General features: G+C 41.7%; 1 protein-coding gene across 3 annotated transcripts in view; it reads left to right on the top strand.

Moving 5' to 3' along the window:
• The window catches only part of pnpla6 (patatin-like phospholipase domain containing 6), a 224,248-nt gene that overhangs the window by 83,779 nt on the left and 121,642 nt on the right, over positions 1-18,827 (top strand). For all 3 annotated transcript variants that reach the window (XM_034187299.1, XM_034187301.1, XM_034187298.1), the window contains exons 13-18: positions 176-250; positions 8,043-8,143; positions 8,438-8,617; positions 10,013-10,090; positions 10,361-10,566; positions 14,218-14,349. In XM_034187299.1, the coding sequence (XP_034043190.1) occupies positions 176-250; positions 8,043-8,143; positions 8,438-8,617; positions 10,013-10,090; positions 10,361-10,566; positions 14,218-14,349 (772 nt within the window). The remainder of the gene's footprint in view (positions 1-175; positions 251-8,042; positions 8,144-8,437; positions 8,618-10,012; positions 10,091-10,360; positions 10,567-14,217; positions 14,350-18,827) is intronic.

The raw sequence follows: 18,827 nt of genomic DNA, 5'->3' as shown, positions 1-18,827 counted from the left end.
TTTCAGTTGATGCTTCTGTTTTCTGGATGTCTTGAATAATGGTGAAAGTTGACCAGGTTGCAGGAGCGCATTCGTGTTCTGTCAGGGCTAAGATGTGATTAATGGCTTCACAGTACAGTTTGATACATTGCTGATTTTGTGCTGACTTGAAACTGTGCCTGATATTTATGTGTAGAAGGGGAACAAGGGAAGGATGGAGGAACAGTACCAACCCTTAGCAGGACCATCTCCATGCCTGTGGACATTTCTGGTAAGGGACTTTCTTATATCTAAGTAAAAAAAAATTATTAGGTACATTGCAATTATACATTGGGCTGTTGAGAAGATCCAAATTTGGAAACACTGAATGCTCAAGGAAAAATAGAATTGAAAAGTCTCTTGACACTTATGAGCCAGACAATCAATCAATCAATCAATTTTATTTATATAGCGCCAAATCACAACAAACAGTTGCCCCAAGGCGCCTTATATTGTAAGGCAAGGCCATACAATATTTACAGAAAAACCCCAACGGTCAAAATGACCCCCTGTGAGCAAGCACTTGGCAACAGTGGGAAGGAAAAACTCCCTTTTAACAGGAAGAAACCTCCAGGAGAACCAGGCTCAGGGAGGGGCAGTCTTCTGCTGGGACTGGTTGGGGCTGAGGGAGAGAACCAGGAAAAATACATGCTTTGGAGGGGAGCAGAGAGCAATCACTAATGATTAAATGCAGAGTGGTGCATACAGAGCAAAAAGAGAAAGAAACACTCAGTGCATCATGGGAACCCCCCAGCAGTCTAAGTCTATAGCAGCATAACTAAGGGATGGTTCAGGGTCACCTGATCCAGCCCTAACTATAAGCTTTAGCAAAAAGGAAGGTTTTAAGCCTAATCTTAAAAGTAGAGAGGGTGTCTGTCTCCCTGATCTGAATTGGGAGCTGGTTCCACAGGAGAGGAGCCTGAAAGCTGAAGGCTCTGCCTCCCATTCTACTCTTACAAACCCTAGGAACTACAAGTAAGCCTGCAGTCTGAGAGCGAAGCACTCTATTGGGGTGATATGGTACTATGAGGTCCCTAAGATAAGATGGGACCTGATTATTCAAAACCTTATAAGTAAGAAGAAGAATTTTAAATTCTATTCTAGAATTAACAGGAAGCCAATGAAGAGAGGCCAATATGGGTGAGATATGCTCTCTCCTTCTAGTCCCTGTCAGTACTCTAGCTGCAGCATTTTGAATTAACTGAAGGCTTTTCAGGGAACTTTTAGGACAACCTGATAATAATGAATTACAATAGTCCAGCATAGAGGAAATAAATGCATGAATTAGTTTTTCAGCATCACTCTGAGACAAGACCTAATTTTAGAGATACTGCGCAAATGCAAAAAAGTAGTCCTACATATTTGTTTAATATGCGCACTGAAGGACATATCCTGATCAAAAATGACTCCAAGATTTCTCACAGTATTACTGAAGGTCAGGGTAATGCCATCCAGAGTAAGGATCTGGTTAGACACCATGTTTCTAAGATTTGTGGGGCCAAGTACAATAACTTCAGTTTTATCTGAGTTTAAAAGCAGGAAATTAGAGGTCATCCATGTCTGTATGTCTGTAAGACAATCCTGCAGTTTAGCTAATTGGTGTGTGTCCTCTGGCTTCATGGATAGATAAAGCTGGGTATCATCTGCGTAACAGTGAAAATTTAAGCAATGCCATCTAATAATACTGCCTAAGGGAAACATGTATAAAGTGAATAAAATTGGTCCTAGAACAGAACCTTGTGGAACTCCATAATTAACCTTAGTCTGTGAAGAAGATTCCCCATTTACATGAACAAATTGTAATCTATTAGATAAATATGATTCAAACCACCGCAACGCAGTGCCTTTAATACCTATGGCATGCTCTAATCTTTGTAATAAAATTTTATGGTCAACAGTATCAAAAGCAGCACTGAGGTCTAACAGAACAAGCACAGAGATTAGTCCACTGTCTGAGGCCATAAGAAGATCATTTGTAACCTTCACTAATGCTGTTTCTGTACTATGATGAATTCTAAAACCTGACTGAAACTCTTCAAATAGACCATTCCTCTGCAGATGATCAGTTAGCTGTTTTACAACTACCCTTTCAAGAATTTTTGAGAGAAAAGGAAGGTTGGAGATTGGCCTATAATTAGCTAAGATAGCTGGGTCAAGTGATGGCTTTTTAAGTAATGGTTTAATTACTGCCACCTTAAAAGCCTGTGGTACATAGCCAACTAATAAAGACAGATTGATCATATTTAAGATCGAAGCATTAATTAATGGTAGGGCTTCCTTGAGCAGCCTGGTAGGAATGGGGTCTAATAGACATGTTGATGGTTTGGAGGAAGTAACTAATGAAAATAACTCAGAACAATCGGAGAGAAAGAGTCTAACCAAATACCGGCATCATTGAAAGCAGCCAAAGATAACGATACGTCTTTGGGATGGTTATGAGTAATTTTTTCTCTAATAGTTAAAATTTTATTAGCAAAGAAAGTCATGAAGTCATTACTAGTTAAAGTTAAAGGAATACTCGGCTCAATAGAGCTCTGACTCTTTGTCAGCTTGGCTACAGTGCTGAAAAGAAACCTGGGGTTGTTCTTATTTTCTTCAATTAGTGATGAGTAGTAAGATGTCCTAGCTTTACGGAGGGCTTTTTTATAGAGCAACAGACTCTTTTTCCAGGCTAAGTGAACATCTTCTAAATTAGTGAGACGCCATTTCCTCTCCAACTTACGGGTTATCTGCTTTAAGCTGCGAGTTTGTGAGTTATACCACGGAGTCAGGCACTTCTGATTTAAAGCTCTCTTTTTCAGAGGAGCTACAGCATCCAAAGTTGTCTTCAATGAGGATGTAAAACTATTGACGAGATACTCTATCTCACTTACAGAGTTTAGGTAGCTACTCTGCACTGTGTTGGTATATGGCATTAGAGAACATAAAGAAGGAATCATATCCTTAAACCTAGTTACAGCGCTTTCTGAAAGACTTCTAGTGTAATGAAACTTATTCCCCACTGCTGGGTAGTCCATCAGAGTAAATGTAAATGTTATTAAGAAATGATCAGACAGAAGGCAGTTTTCAGGGAATACTGTTAAGTCTTCAATTTCCATACCATAAGTCAGAACAAGATCTAAGATATGATTAAAGTGGTGGGTGGACTCATTTACATTTTGAGCAAAGCCAATTGAGTCTAATAATAGATTAAATGCGGTGTTGAGGCTGTCATTCTTAGCATCTGTGTGGATGTTAAAATCGCCCACTATAATTATCTTATCTGAGCTAAGCACTAAGTCAGACAAAAGGTCTGAAAATTCACAGAGAAACTCACAGTAACGACCAGGTGGACGATAGATAATAACAAATAAAACTGGTTTTTGGGACTTCCAATTTGGATGGACAAGACTAAGAGTCAAGCTTTCAAATGAATTAAAGCTCTGTCTGGATTTTTGATTAATTAATAAGCTGGAATGGAAGATTGCTGCTAATCCTCCGCCTCGGCCCGTGCTACGAGCATTCTGGCAGTTAGTGTGACTCGGGGGTGTTGACTCATTTAAACTAACATATTCATCCTGCTGTAACCAGGTTTCTGTAAGGCAGAATAAATCAATATGTTGATCAATTATTATATCATTTACTAACAGGGACTTAGAAGAGAGAGACCTAATGTTTAATAGACCACATTTAACTGTTTTAGTCTTCCACAAGAAGAAGGTGGAATGGTGATGGTGCCCTACTCATCTTTTCCAGTGTTAGGTGTATATAGTCCTCAGGCATCCTCAAACCAGACATAATTGGAACAATTTATTGATGTTCCACAGTTGTTAATTTGCTTCAGACTTGGTAACAGTTAATTTTCTTGTGAGGCTGCTTGAAAATGAAACTCTTTAACCCAAACATCTCCAGTTGGCGGCGATTCAATTCCTCACAATGTGATACGATGCGATTTGGAGCGATATGATGCAATTCAACATGCTGCAAAGAAATTATACCAGAAATTTAAATAGAAAATAAGAAGCTGCAATTCAGTATGATACTATGGTATTCTTCTACTTTTTCTGATTCTAATAGAGGCAGAGGATTTGCTTTACTTCTTATAAGCAGCAAATTTACCAGATGCAACATTAAGGAACAAGAATCAGTTCCCTCATATGTGGAACCTGTTTGATCACACTGTCAGAACTGAAACAGTAAACAGTAAAACGTCACTCTAAATGAGTGACTTAAAGTGAGTCATTCATTGAGAAAGTACCACCTTGGAAACAGTAATTTGAGATACTTTCTTACCAGTCTTGCCAAGTGGCGCAGCGGCGGCCACAGGATTCTTTCCAAATAACCTTTGTCTTCTTAAGTTTCCCATCTTTAAAAAAACCTAAAATATCTCCAAGCGCCTGATTTAAATGTTTTATGTGCATCGAAATGTCTTCCAACTACTTCCTGCTGTTCTCACTGGTCTCCATTTTGAAATACATTTGTTGTGGTAGAAATGTGCTTGCAGGCTTTCGTCAGTGATGGTCCATTCAGTGTGCCTCAGAAAAAAAATTGATGTAAGCACGCAGCAACCGATGCATCGGAATTTCAGACAATTGAATCGATGCACACTGAATAAATCGATATACTTGCATCACGCACATTTGTATCTAGATACCAGTTCATATCAATTAATCTCCACATCCCTAATAAACAGGGATAGTTATGTTTATGCAGCAGTAAATGTAGACATCTGGTAACCAGGAGAATGCAAAAATGTTTCTGCAGTTTGAGAGCTCAAACCACTGATGGCCTTGTTTATTAGCTGTATCCATTGCTGTCTTTCTGTTTGCATTCTGTGTCCTTTTTTGGCACTTTGAGTCACAATTGTAGCTCTGTGCAGCTGTAGTATTTGATCCTGAAATGTCATGCTGAAGAAGCGGGTTTCCAAATGTGTCATGACATGCTGTCCCTGAATTTTAATCCAATGGTTCAAAAGTGCTCGTTTTTAAGCCACCGCGGGTGTGTGTCTCTGTTTTTAGCTGCTGGCTGTAGCTGTGCTAACTGGCTATATCAGAGCCACAGGATGGAGAGTTTGAAAGAAAAGCAAAGCTTGTAATGTTTGTTAAACAGTTAGCAATCATACACTCAACAAAAATATAAACGCAACACTTTTGGTTTTGCTCCCGTTTTGTATGAGATGAACTCAAAGATGTAAAACTTTTTCCACATACACAATATCACCATTTCCCTCAAATATTGTTCACAAACCAGTCTAAATCTGTGATAGTGAGCACTTCTCCTTTGCTGAGATAATCCATCCCATCTCACAGGTGTGCCATATCAAGATGCTGATTAGACACCATGATTAGTGCACAGGTGTGCCTTAGACTGCCCACAATAAAAGGCCACTCTGAAAGGTGCAGTTTTATCACACAGCACAATGCCACAGATGTCGCAAGATTTGAGGGAGCGTGTAATTGGCATGCTGACAGCAGGAATGTCAACCAGAGCTGTTGCTCGTGTATTGAATGTTCATTTCTCTACCATAAGCCGTCTCCAAAGGTGTTTCAGAGAATTTGGCAGTACATCCGACCAGCCTCACAACCGCAGACCACGTGTAACCACACCAGCCCAGGACCTCCACATCCAGCATGTTCACCTCCAAGATCGTCTGAGACCAGCCACTCGGACAGCTGCTGAAACAATCGGTTTGCATAACCAAAGAATTTCTGCACAAACTGTCAGAAACCGTCTCAGGGAAGCTCATCTGCATGCTCATCGTCCTCATCGGGGTCTCGACCTGACTCCAGTTCGTCGTCGTAACCGACTTGAGTGGGCAAATGCTCACATTCACTGGCGTTTGGCACGTTGGAGAGGTGTTCTCTTCACGGATGAATCCCGGTTCACACTGTTCAGGGCAGATGGCAGACAGCGTGTGTGGCGTCGTGTGGGTGAGCGGTTTTCTGATGTCAATGTTGTGGATCGAGTGGCCCATGGTGGCGTGGGGTTATGGTATGGGCAGGCGTCTGTTATGGATGAAGAACACAGGTGCATTTTATTGATGGCATTTTGAATGCACAGAGATACCGTGACGAGATCCTGAGGCCCATTGTTGTGCCATACATCCAAGAACATCACCTCATGTTGCAGCAGGATAATGCACGGCCCCATGTTGCAAGGATCTGTACACAATTCTTGGAAGCTGAAAATGTCACAGTTCTTGCATGGCCGGCATACTCACCGGACATGTCACCCATTGAGCATGTTTGGGATGCTCTGGACCGGCGTATACGACAGCGTGTACCAGTTCTTGCCAATATCCAGCAACTTTGCACAGCCATTGAAAAGGAGTGGACCAACATTCCACAGGCCACAATTGACAACGTGATCAACTCTATGCGAAGGAGATGTGTTGCATTGCATGAGGCAAATGGTGGTCACACCAGATACTGACTGGTATCCCCCCCCCCCAATAAAACAAAACTGCACCTTTCAGAGTGGCCTTTTATTGTGGACAGTCTAAGGCACACCTGTGCACTAATCATGGTGTCTAATCAGCATCTTGATATGGCACACCTGTGAGGTGGGATGGATTATCTCACCAAAGGAGAAGTGCTCACTATCACAGATTTAGACTGGTTTGTGAACAATATTTGAGGGAAATGGTGATATTGTGTATGTGGAAAAAGTTTTAGATCTTTGAGTTCATCTCATACAAAATGGGAGCAAAACCAAAAGTGTTGCGTTTATATTTTTGTTGAGTGTAATTCTGCACGGTTTCAGAATATTGACAAAATAAATGTGTGCAAGAAACTTACAATTTAAGTCTGTCTTTTACATCCGTCTGGATCTTTCTTTTCTGTGGGGAAATTGTGTAGAATGAACGGAGGTTTACAACCACATTTCTTCTTCTTTCTGTCTTTAGGTGGATTCGGTTGAGCCTTGCAATTTTGTGTTTTCAGCCACCTTTTAAGCCTATAAATTCCATTTGAGCATTTGAAAACAGCACAATGCGCACCTGTCATTATTGTATGCATCGCTTAAGGCTTAAAGCCTTTGAAACAATCCCTTTAAGCCTTAACTTTCACAGTCTGCTAACGCTACCGTATACAAAATTCAGTGGTAGTGGTGTGTGTTTGGTAGTTGGAATTTTTGACCCCGTTTGAGCCACGCATTCGCAGATGCATTGCGCACTTCGCTTATTCTCTATATCGAATTTAGTGACCTACAACGTATGGGGCACACTATTATTATTGTGCTACTTTGCCCAGATTTACAGTCAGCCATAGTTCCACCTCCGGTTGCGTTTTATCCTGCACTGTGTGGTCAGATGGCTAGCATGTGTTCATTATTTTTTTTCAGTTGCAGCACTGTTTGAAAATTTTGCTATCACCACCGATGAAGTTTGGAGATAATTCATGTGAGAATAATAGTTTTTGATCATAAAATAACACATGTCGAAATAAAGTGACAGACAGACCCAAGCAGGAAAAACCCCAGCAAGAGACAAAACAAAACAAAACAATCAAACCAAAACCAGGAAAGCAGCAAACAGAACCTAAAGCCTGACAGTACTCCCCCCCTTAAGGGCTGACCCCAGACGGCCCAGGAGCCGCAGGACTTGTCGCATGAAAGGCACGGACAAGATCGGGCTCCAACACAAAACGGGAGGGAACCCAGGACCGCTCCTCGGGACCGTAACCCTCCCAGTCCACCAAATATTGGAAACTGCGGCCCCGGCGGCGCGAAGCAAGCAGCCGGCGAACCGTAAAAACAGGACCCCTGTCCACGTACCGGGACATCTCATACAAAATGGGAGCAAAACCAAAAGTGTTGCGTTTATATTTTTGTTGAGTGTAAATCATCTAGCTAAAGCTAACATCAACTTTACATTCATGTAAATTTTTGAAATATCGAGGCTATGCCTCCATGTTTGTAAGATGTGTGTTAAATGGGGCAGTCTATCTATTTATGCCACCTATATTTTAGGTGCCGTTGTTTTTTCTGGGAACCATAGCAGCATTTCAGCTTTAGACTGAAGGATACATCTGTGTTTTGTTGTCCAGGTATACAGAAAAGCTTGAGATCAGATTTTGATATGGCATATGAAAGAGGACGGATCTCTCTGTCAGCAGAGGAAGGAAACACTCCTCCTACCTTTACTCGGGTTTGTACACTGCAAACACTTGACATAAAATCACACATGAAAGGAAGTATTAAATGACTTGCATTTTGGTCATTCTTCGCAGCTTCAGTGATTTTCATTTGAGGACAAAGCAGTATTGTCATAATGAAATGAGGGCATGCAACATTATTTGTATATGGACATTGTTGGCCATATTTTAACTTAGATCTTGACTTTTTAAATTGCTTTTAAATTTTTTACTGAAGCAAAACATTTTTAACAGGAGGATATTTTTTGAATGACAGTCATTGAACTTGCCTTTGGATATCTTTGCAGTCTGTATCTCAGGACCAGAGGGAGAGAAGGGTAACAGTGGATGAGGTTCCATCTGGGATCTACTTGTATCCAGAAGAAGAGTCAGTTGTGGACAGTATATTTTTACCTGTAACCTGTCGATCCAGTGCTGCTCTGTTTGAAGACGCTCAGAAAGATGTCCTCAAACTCATGAATATTGAGGTTTGTTTGTTTGCCAAGTGGCCTTGGTGTGCGTGTGTATGGCTTAGATCATGGAGCAACTGGGAAGCACTGACATTTGCCATTTGGTGTGCTTACAGTTGTGCTAAAAAGTTTACATACCCTGGAAGAATATTAGGGTTTTTTTTGGCCATTTTTCAGATAATATGAATAACACAAAAACTTTTTTTCACTCATGGTTAGTGATTGGGTGAAGCTGTTTATTGTCAAACAACTGTCTTTACGCTTTCTAAATCATAATGACATCAGAAACTAACCAAATGACCCTGATCAAAAGTTTACATACCCTGATGATTTTGTCCTGATAATGCCTGGTTCACACGACATGATTTTAAAATTATCTGCTGGTTTCCAAAACCTGAGAAACCACACCCGTGGAGCTAAAAAAATCATAGATCTGACAGGTTTGGTTGTACGAGTACAGTGTGTGGTGTTCATCCACACGGTAAAAACAACACACCACATACAAACATTCCCAGGTTAGACAGGAAATCTCGCAAAATCGCTCTAGATTAAACGTGACTTCAAAGTAAAGAGATGGAGATAGTTTGTGGACTGTTTAAAACAGGGAAAAAAACAATACAAAAAGAAAAGGTGTTCTTTAAAGGAGTGGAGACAGCGCAACCACCGGATATTCTGGCAAGTCAGAACAGTTGTTCTGATTTTCTTTTCCACTGTGCATCTGTCCCCTTGCTTTCTGATTGGCTACACGTCACATTCAGCAGGCTGCGTGCTCGTTTGTCATCGGGGGACACATCACACGCTGCGATATTGGGCCAAGACAATCCAACATGTTGAATATCATGTTGAATAATTTACGATCGGAGCGCCTCTAATGTCTCAAGAAAAAACTCTCAGAATTAAAGCTTTTTATACAGGCTGTGTTAAACGCATATTCGGTGGAAGAACAGACATTAATTGTCATAGTCTGCCTCTGGCTGCTGTGTGAGTGTTTGCACCTCACTCTACGCCCTCCTGAAGTTGCTGCCCTTTGCCAACTCTTCTGATCAACTGCTAAGCTTCCTAGCTTTATTTGGTTTGATTAAAATAAATGTTTTACGTCTTCCTCGTGTATAGTGAGTAACTTGTATGGCAGCACCCTGACACGATGTGTGTGTTTTTGTGTGAATGTGAGGCATAATTGTAAAGCACTTTGAGCATCTGATACAGATGGAAAAGCGCTATATAAATACAGTCCATTTATTCCAGTTTTCTGTCAGAGTTCTGTATCAACATTTTGATCTCTGTATTTCTGCATGTTGGCTTTTCATCCAAAGGTTAACAACAAAAAATGAAGACCTTTCACATAGTGTGAGTTGACTTTGCTTTAGTTCTTAAAACAACTTGGCCTTTTTTGTCACTTGTTTTTTAACCTAGGATCCAGCCTTGTTAAATGGGAAAGTGACTCTGCACCACGCAAAAGCCGGAGCTATTTTAGCCAGACAGGGAGACCAGGTACATTATGCAAGACATGTACTTTGGAACGATTAATGGAATAGCTGTTATTATATGAGAGGAACATCTAATCAGAAATCTACTGTTCAAAGGACCACTCTGTACGGTGGAAGTCACGGGTTTGAGTACCACAGCACAGAGCCACTCACAATCCAGCATTTTTGTGCTGTTTCCTAACATGCCACAATAAAGTAAATGTGACAGATAATTCAATCATGTTTTTTATTCCTTTGTTATTTTTGATTTTTCTGCATGTTTCTTTTTCCTAAGGATGTGAGCCTACACTTTGTCTTGTCTGGTTGTTTGCACGTCTACCAGCGTTTGATCAACAAGCAGGAAGAGGTCTGCTTGTTTGTAACTCAGGCAGGCGGAATGGTGGGTCAGCTTGCTGTGCTCACTGGAGAGCCCCTCAACTTTACCATCAAGGCCCTCCGTGACTGTACTTACCTTAAGATCTCAAAATCAGACTTCTATGAGTGAGTTGTCCATCTTTCGCACCAACAAGCACACAGTAGTCAGAAGTAAGAGCTTGATTATGTTTACATGCAAGCATTTGGGAGACATCTATATCCAAAGAAACTGACAGTATTTGAAATTAAGGCTGAAGACCCCTTCAGTACAGAGACAGGAGGAACCAGTGATTAAACCAAGGGTCTTTCAATTAATGAGTGACCCACAATTTGCACCTTTTTGTTTAGCATTTCAGTTTACCAGCCACACTGCTGAGTTTAACATATTTTTACTCTGTATTTTCAGCAATAAATCAACATCTATACCATAATTCTATGAGGCCCAAATCTGTGTATCTTAGTTAGTTAGTCTGTCTGTCCAGAAACTCAAAAACCACACATAGTTAGTGCTGTAAAAATTGCCTGAAGATGTGCAGTAAGATCTTTATGAGCAAAATTGCAATTCATCATGTTTTTAAGTGTGATAGACTGGCGTCCTGTCCAGGGCGTATTCTGCTTCTCACCCTATGACTGCTGGGATAGGCACCAACCCCCTTGTCACCCTTGATTAGAGTAAGCGGGTAAAGACAATGTATGTATGTACAGTATAATATGTGGTTGTGTGTGTGCATACTCTACATGTTATACAACCCCAATTCCAGTGAAGCTGGGACATTGTGTAAAATTTTAATAAAAAAGAATACAATGATTTGAAAATCCACTTCATTACACCACAAAGACAAGATATAAAACAACAGATAGGCTTTGTTGTTTTTGTGCAAATATTTGCTCATTTTGAAATAGATGTCTGCAACACATTTCAAAAAAGTTGGGACGGGGCAACAAAAGACTGGGAAAGTTGATGAATGCTCAAAGAACACATAATTGTAAACAGGTGAGTGTCATGATTGGGTGTAAAAGGACCATCCCCAAAAGGGTCAGCCATTCACAAGCAAATATGGGGTGAGTATCACCACTTTGTGAACAACTGCATGAAAAAATAGTCCAACAGTTTAAGAACAATGTTTCTCAATGTTCAGTTGCAAGGAATTTAGGGATTCCGTCATCTACAGTCCATAATATAATCAGAAGATTCAGAGAATCTGGAGAACTTTCTACACATAAGCGGCAAGGCCGAAAACCAACATTGAATGCCCGTGACCTTCGATCCATCATTGTGTAAAGGATCTTACTGTGTGGGCTCAGGAAAACTTCAGAAAACCATGGTCAGTTAACACAGTTCGTCGCTACATCTACAAGTGCAAGTTAAAACTCTACCATGCAAAGCGAAAGCCATACATCAACAACATCCAGAAACGCCACTGCCTTCTCTGGGCCGAGCTCATTTGAAATGGACAGACGCAGAGTGGAAAAGTGTGCTGTGGTCTGAGTCCATGTTTCAAATTTTTTTTGGAAATCATGGACGTTGTGTCCTCCGGCCAAAAGAGGAAAAAGACCATCCAGATTGTTACCAGCACAAAGTTCAAAAGCCATCATCTGTGATGGTATGGGGGTGTGTTAGTGCCCATGGCGTGGGCAACTTACACATCTGTGATGGCACCATCAGTGCTGAAAGGTACATCCAAGTTTTGGAGCAACACATGCTGCCATCCAAGCAGCGTCTTTTTCAGGGACGTCCCTGCTTATTTCAGCAAGACAGTGCCAAGCCACATTCTGCACGTGTTACAACAGCATGGCTTCGTAGTGAAAGAGTTCGGGTACTAGACTGGCCTGCCTGCAGTCCAGATCTGTTGCCCATTAAAAATGTGTGGTGCATTACAACAGAGACCCCGCACTGTTGAACAACTGAAGTCGTACATCAAGCAAGAACGGGAAAGAATTCCACCTACAAAGCTTCAACAGTTAGTGTCCTCAGTTCCCAAATGCTTATTGAGGGTTGTTAGAAGGAAAGGTGATGTAACACAGTGGTAAACATACCACTGTCCCAGCTTTTTTGAAATGTGTTGCAGACATCCATTTCAAAATGAGCAAATATTTGCACAAAAACAATAAAGTCTATCAGTTTGAACATTAAATATCATGTCTTTGTGGTGTATTCAATTGAATAAGGTTGAAGAGGATTTGCAAATCATTGTATTCTGTTTTTTTATTTACATTTTACACAACATCCCAACTTCATTGGAATTGGGGTTGTAGTATCACTGAATGACATGTATGTACTATGGTGGTGGTCTGACTGGGTGGTTGCTATCTTAGGTGTTTCTGTAGCATGGGCGATGCAGAGATGTGCTTGTACCAGTACATGGTTGCTGGCCTGACCTGTGTACATTGTGTACACCTGTTTTATATTTTACAAAACTAAGATATTTTGGACAGATTTGTACATTTTTTCCCTGTCCCTTTGAATTGAGGTTGAGTTATTTTGTTCACACATGAACGGATGGGCACACAGACCCCAAAAAATAAACCGCTGCCTGGATGTGCAGCTGTGTAAAGCCCCGTTTACACATAGACGGTAAACTCTCCCGGAAGCGTCCCGGCAGAGATTTTGCCCCCTCCATGTTGTTATAGGGATTAAACGCCGTAGTTAACGCCGGCGCACGGTGGCGTGGTTTGGTTCCGGCTTCACCGGGAATCGATGAAAAAATTATTCAACATGTCGAATAATTCCGGGAGCGCTCCCGGAGAAGTGGCCTGATGATGGAGACAACGCGAACAATGGCGTTTGATACTTTTTAATCGCCATGTCATCCTGCCCCTTCCTGTAGTGCCGCAGTTTACACCGCCGTAATTGGCGGCCGGCGTTGTATCCCTAACCAACGGCATGTAAAACGGCGATAGAGCCCACATCGGCATCCTCAAAGGCATTTTAACCGGCGACAGAGGCAGACAAAATGGCAGCGCTAGCAGACAGTACGCTGTTCTAAACGCCACCTCCCAGTTAACGGCGTTCCAAACGGCCGATAGGCGGCGGTCAGTATAAAAACGCTAGCGCGCTGCATGCAGGTCTCTCACTCGCGGCCAGCTCCAGATATTTTTGCAGAGAAGCTCCAGTATACCTCCTAAAATAAAATTGGCAAGGACTTACCAAGAGGTCTGGTTCAGAAGCAGAGGGTAGCCCTGTGGTGGAAACGAGCAACACGTTGAGGAGGGGAAAAAGAGAGAAAAGAAAAGGCTGAGAGATGAGCTCCCTGTCACTCCCTCCCCCTGCACTGACAGCTGCTTCAGCCTATTATACTCTGGGGGCGGTGCCTATAAGCAAAAGTTCCTGGAGTAATGCAGGATTTGCCTGGATAAATCCAGCGGTACACAGGGCATTATCGGTGGCTGCAGAACACCGCCGTTCTCACGCGCGTCTTAACCTGCGATTGTAAAGGATAGAACTGAGTATTAACCCTCGTTGCCTGATGTGTGCCAGATGCTACGGCGTCAAAACTCCGCTTTATTCGGTGGATTTAGCGGTGTTTTATCCGCGTATTTGCGGCTAGTACGGCGCTCAAAACGCAGGCGAAATGCTCTGCCCCTTTCCACCACGAAAACAGCTGGAACTACCGCGAACTTCGGTCTACGTACTACCCGCGGACAAAACCGTCTATGTGTAACCTGGGCTTAAGTGTGTAGAAATCTGGCATGGCCACTAATTCCAGACCTTTCGACTTTATTTCAGAACAGTGTCAAAATGTTTTGTGTGTATGTGCTGTGTGTTGCCTCCTGCAGGATCATGAGGGTGCAGCCCAGCGTGGTTTTGAGTGCAGCCCACACCGTGGCCACTCGCATGTCATCTTTTGTCAGGCAGATGGACTTTGCAATTGATTGGATGGCTGTGGAGGCTGGCCGAGCCCTCTACAGGTATTTACTGTTGTCTTTTACTTGACGGAAACTTAATGAAGGCATCACCAGGGTGGTTTTAAGTTCAGAATAAACAAAACTCCTAATTTGCAAGTATTAAAAACAAATGCTTCCATGGAAGCACTTATTGAGAAACTGTTGGAATGACATCAGAGTTCCTTCATTATACAAGCCTTTTATCTTGCTCAGTCCTCTGTCCTTCCACTGTTTGAATCCCAAATCATATTGCCCTGGTTTAGGGCCCCTTCACACATAGTGTGAATTTGGTCGAGTTGCGCATTAAGGAATCAGGAATCGTATGCAAACTGTGTAATGTCGTAGCTGCCCCTCATGCCTCGTACACCTGTTGCTATGACTGTTTGTGCACACCAGCGGCTGAAAGAGAGAGTGTGCGCTGTGCGAGCCCATCAATTCCTCTCGTGGCAGGTGTTGGCCAAAGTTTTGTGGAGAGGTAAAAGACAGATCCGAGATAATTTCTCATTTTTAACTAATGGAGCATCCTCGTGGAGTAGCCTGCATTTTCTGGAGATATTCCTCTGCCTCCATGATGGACTTGAAGATCAGACATTGACAGTCATGAGTAGGAATGGGTATTGATAAGATTTTATCGATATCGATGCCATTATTGATTCTGCTTATCGATCCGATTCCTTATCGATTCCCTTATCGATACCTCTTGTGAATTTTGTACTAAAAGTAGGCTTTACTGGTTTTCTATGTATTTCATTGAGTCTTAAAGTAAAGAAATATGAAACTGGTCACTGTATCCTTGATCTCTGGACATAAATAAAAATAAACAAAACGATGTTTTGCTTTGAAGTTATTAATTCTGACTGGACTCTATTGTTCTAACTTGACTCGGCAGAGAGCCGCGCAGCATTTGAAGCTGTGTGAACAGAACGGAGGACGATTCTCATTTCTTTCTCGCAACAAGACAGGAGTCCCAGTTAGTAACTTTAATCTGAATAAAAGTGACACAATTGACACATTCAGGGATGAAAATGGTGAAAAACAAAAAAAGCTGAAACCCAAAATTACCCCCCAACACCACCTGCACGAAAATGTTTGAATTCTAGAAGCTCTGAAATGCAATCTGGGGCAATTCCAGACAATAAACAGCATCCATTTAGTGAGAAAAAAAAACTTTCCTTATTCAAATTCATTCCAGTAGTATTCTGCTCTTACTAGGATGCAGCAGTTTTCTAGCTTGGCAGATAGTTGTGGTGGAAATCACTGAAGAAATTAACAAATTGAAAATATGGTTTGACCCAAACAAACTTTCATTAAACTTAAATAAGACAGGGATGAAATGGAGGTGTAAGAGTCTTTGGGTGTTCACAGGAAACACTTATTTATTTCTATACGTATGTATGTATGTATTTATTTATTTATTTATGTATGTTCATTCTTAGTTGGTTTTATATTTTCTGTTGTGTTTTTATTCAGGTTCTTTTTGTCTCTTTCTCTAAAATTGTATATAATAACAAATCATTAGATTAGTTATTATTAATATTATTGTTGTGGTTGTTATTATTAATATATAAACAAAATAAATTTAAAAAATATTACAATTTGTAATACATTTGACTCTTTTGCAACAACAAACGCTTATTATACATAAAACAAATGCACCCGAATGTGCTAACAGCTTTAACAGCTTAATGCTAACTTTAACATTGAAAATGCCATAGACATGCTAACGTGTTAGCATCGGTCCCGTTTTTAAGTTATAATACATCTATCAGCTGTTTCAGAAGACCATAACAGGTGGGTTTAACATAAAAAAGGTAAATAATACTCACAGACATATGCTCTTTAGGGTTTTAGTGGGGGAAAATTAAGATAAAGCAAAAGCAATGAAGCAGTGCTTCGATCTGCGAATCACTGCATCGATTAGTTCAAGGTTTGAAGCAAAGCCGCGCTGCAGAAAAGTAGATTACAGACCCGCTGCAGGGTCTGTAATCAATGTACAGAAATGATAATTTTCCTGACAAACACCCCCAAAAACAATGGCCACTCTGAAAGACCAATAAGGGAATCATTAAGCAAAAAGGTTATTGATGTCGGTGGATCGAATAATTTCTTAATGATACTTGAAAGGAACTGGTTCTCGATACCCATCCCTAGTCATGAGTGATTACCAGGTGAGCCGGATAGAGCAACCCGTAGCGGATATTCATGCTCCAAAGCCGGGCCTTAACTCTGTCGAAATGCTGTTGACACTGGTGGGTTTCAGCTGATAGATCTGGAAAGAAGCTGACTCTTTGTTTTTATACCGCACTTCCCTCTGCTGTCTGGCTGTTCTCAGTGTCCTGGTCCTTATAGTTGGGAAATTTCACGACATTTGGTCTGGGTGCTGAAGACCAGATTATGTTAACTTTGCCCCCCCGATGTGTTTGTTCAATTACCGGAGCATGGGTGAGAGCATCACCTAGTACTTTAGGAAACCAGTTTTCCAAAAAGTTGCATACATCTGGTCCTTCGGTTGTCTCAGGGAGACCAACCAGCCTTAAGTTTGGGCATCTTTCTCTGTCCTCTTGGTCTTGGATTTTACTATTTAGTACTTTCACTGTTCCCTCAATCTGTTTAACTTTTTGTTGGAGGGCGGTTACATCTTCCTCCGTTTGTGAGATTCTCTCCTCCGCGTCCCCAGTCCTCCTGGAGTGAGACACCAAGTCACCTTTAATGTCATTAATTGCTTCCAGCATTCCAGCAGGCTGCTTGACAAAGTGGTCCTGAAGTGACTGAATTGCACCCAGTATGTCACTGTTTGAAGGTCCATCAGCATTAGCTCCTTCGTGATCTTCGTTAGCATCATTGCTAGCATTGGTCATGTCGTTGCTAGCCGTGTTGGTTTCCGCCGATGCCTTAGACAGTTGTTGTCCACTTTTAGGATTTTTGGATAGAATAATTTTTGGAAAAGCTTCCCCCAAGCTTAAAAGGTAGAATTGACAGGGTCCATCATCACAGACTCCATCGTAGAGCCTGAGAAGCCCAAGATCACCCCTACCACTGTCAGATCCAGTGGACCCAGTAAGGCTCTGATACTCGGTGCTAAAGGCAAAGAGGTGGACAACTTTGTTGACAAGCTCAAGTCTGAGGGAGAAGCATTTGTACCCAACACAGGAAAAAGAAGTACAGCTGTACTTATTACAGCTGTAGTAATACAGGCTGTCAGTCTCTTTTCAAGGATTTTTGCAGAAAGTTAGCAATGAGCCCAATTAATCCGGCTTGACAGCGGCACTCCATAACCGGAAGTCTGCTCTGTGCTAGTTAATAGATAGCACGCACACACACACACACACGCACATTTTTGATACTTTATTGATCCCCTTTGGGAAATTTGGGTGTTCTGTAGCTCATGTCTCTATTAAGCACCGTCAAAGTTACCAATCATGTATCAAATCAAATCAATTTTATTTATATAGTGCCAAATCACAACAAACAGTTGCCCCAAGGCGCTTTATATTGTAAGGCAAGGCCATACAATAATTATGGAAAAACCCCAATGGTCAAAACGACCCCCTGTGAGCAAGCACTTGGCAACAGTGGGAAGGAAAAACTCCCTTTTAACAGGAAGAAACCTCCAGCAGAACCAGGCTCAGGGAGGGGCAGTCTTCTGCCGGGACTGGTTGGGGCTGAGGGGAGAGAACCAGGAAAAAGACATGCTGTGGAGGGGAGCAGAGATCAATCACTAATGATTAAATGCAGAGTGGTGCATACAGAGCAAAAAGAGAAAGAAACACTCAGTGCATCATGGGAACCCCCCAGCAGTCTAAGTCTATAGCAGCATAACTAAGGGATGGTTCAGGGTCACCTGATCCAGCCCTAACTATAAGCTTTAGCAAAAAGGAAGGTTTTAAGCCTAATCTTAAAAGTAGAGAGGGTGTCTGTCTCCCTGATCTGAATTGGGAGCTGGTTCCACAGGAGAGGAGCCTGAAAGCTGAAGGCTCTGCCTCCCATTCTACTCTTACAAACCCTAGGAACTACAAGTAAGCCTGCAGTCTGAGAGCGAAGCACTCTATTGGGGTGATATGGTACTATGAGGTCCCTAAGATAAGATGGGACCTGATTATTCAAAACCTTTTCAGTGCTCCTTGGGGATTTATCAAACTTGCTCTATTGGCTATTGTTCGTCGATTGAGAGCCTTGAAGTTGATTACTGGTCTCCAGCCTCCTCCTGCCGACTCTGGCTTCTTAACTGCTTGGATGGGGCTGTTAGTGATCAGATTCAATTCCACTCGAATGATCCCCAAAGCTTCCAATTCTTTTACTATTTTATCCATTTCCTCAACCGCTCCAGGGTTCAAGGGATATTGTCGCACCGGTGGATGTACTCCTCCTTCGATGACATGAATGTATTTAGCCCCCAAATATCCACAATCATTTTTAAATCGTGCTACTTTAGCTTTGGAGATAATTTCCCTCAATTTTTCTTTCCCTGCTTCAGAGAAATCACTTTCTTCAATCTTTTCTTC

Source organism: Thalassophryne amazonica, chromosome 15 (assembly GCF_902500255.1).
Source record: "Thalassophryne amazonica chromosome 15, fThaAma1.1, whole genome shotgun sequence".
In the NCBI taxonomy this organism is placed as follows: Eukaryota; Metazoa; Chordata; class Actinopteri; order Batrachoidiformes; family Batrachoididae; genus Thalassophryne; species Thalassophryne amazonica.
The sequence above is the reverse complement of the archived record's forward strand: the minus strand, read 5'-3'. Positions and strand labels throughout refer to the sequence as shown.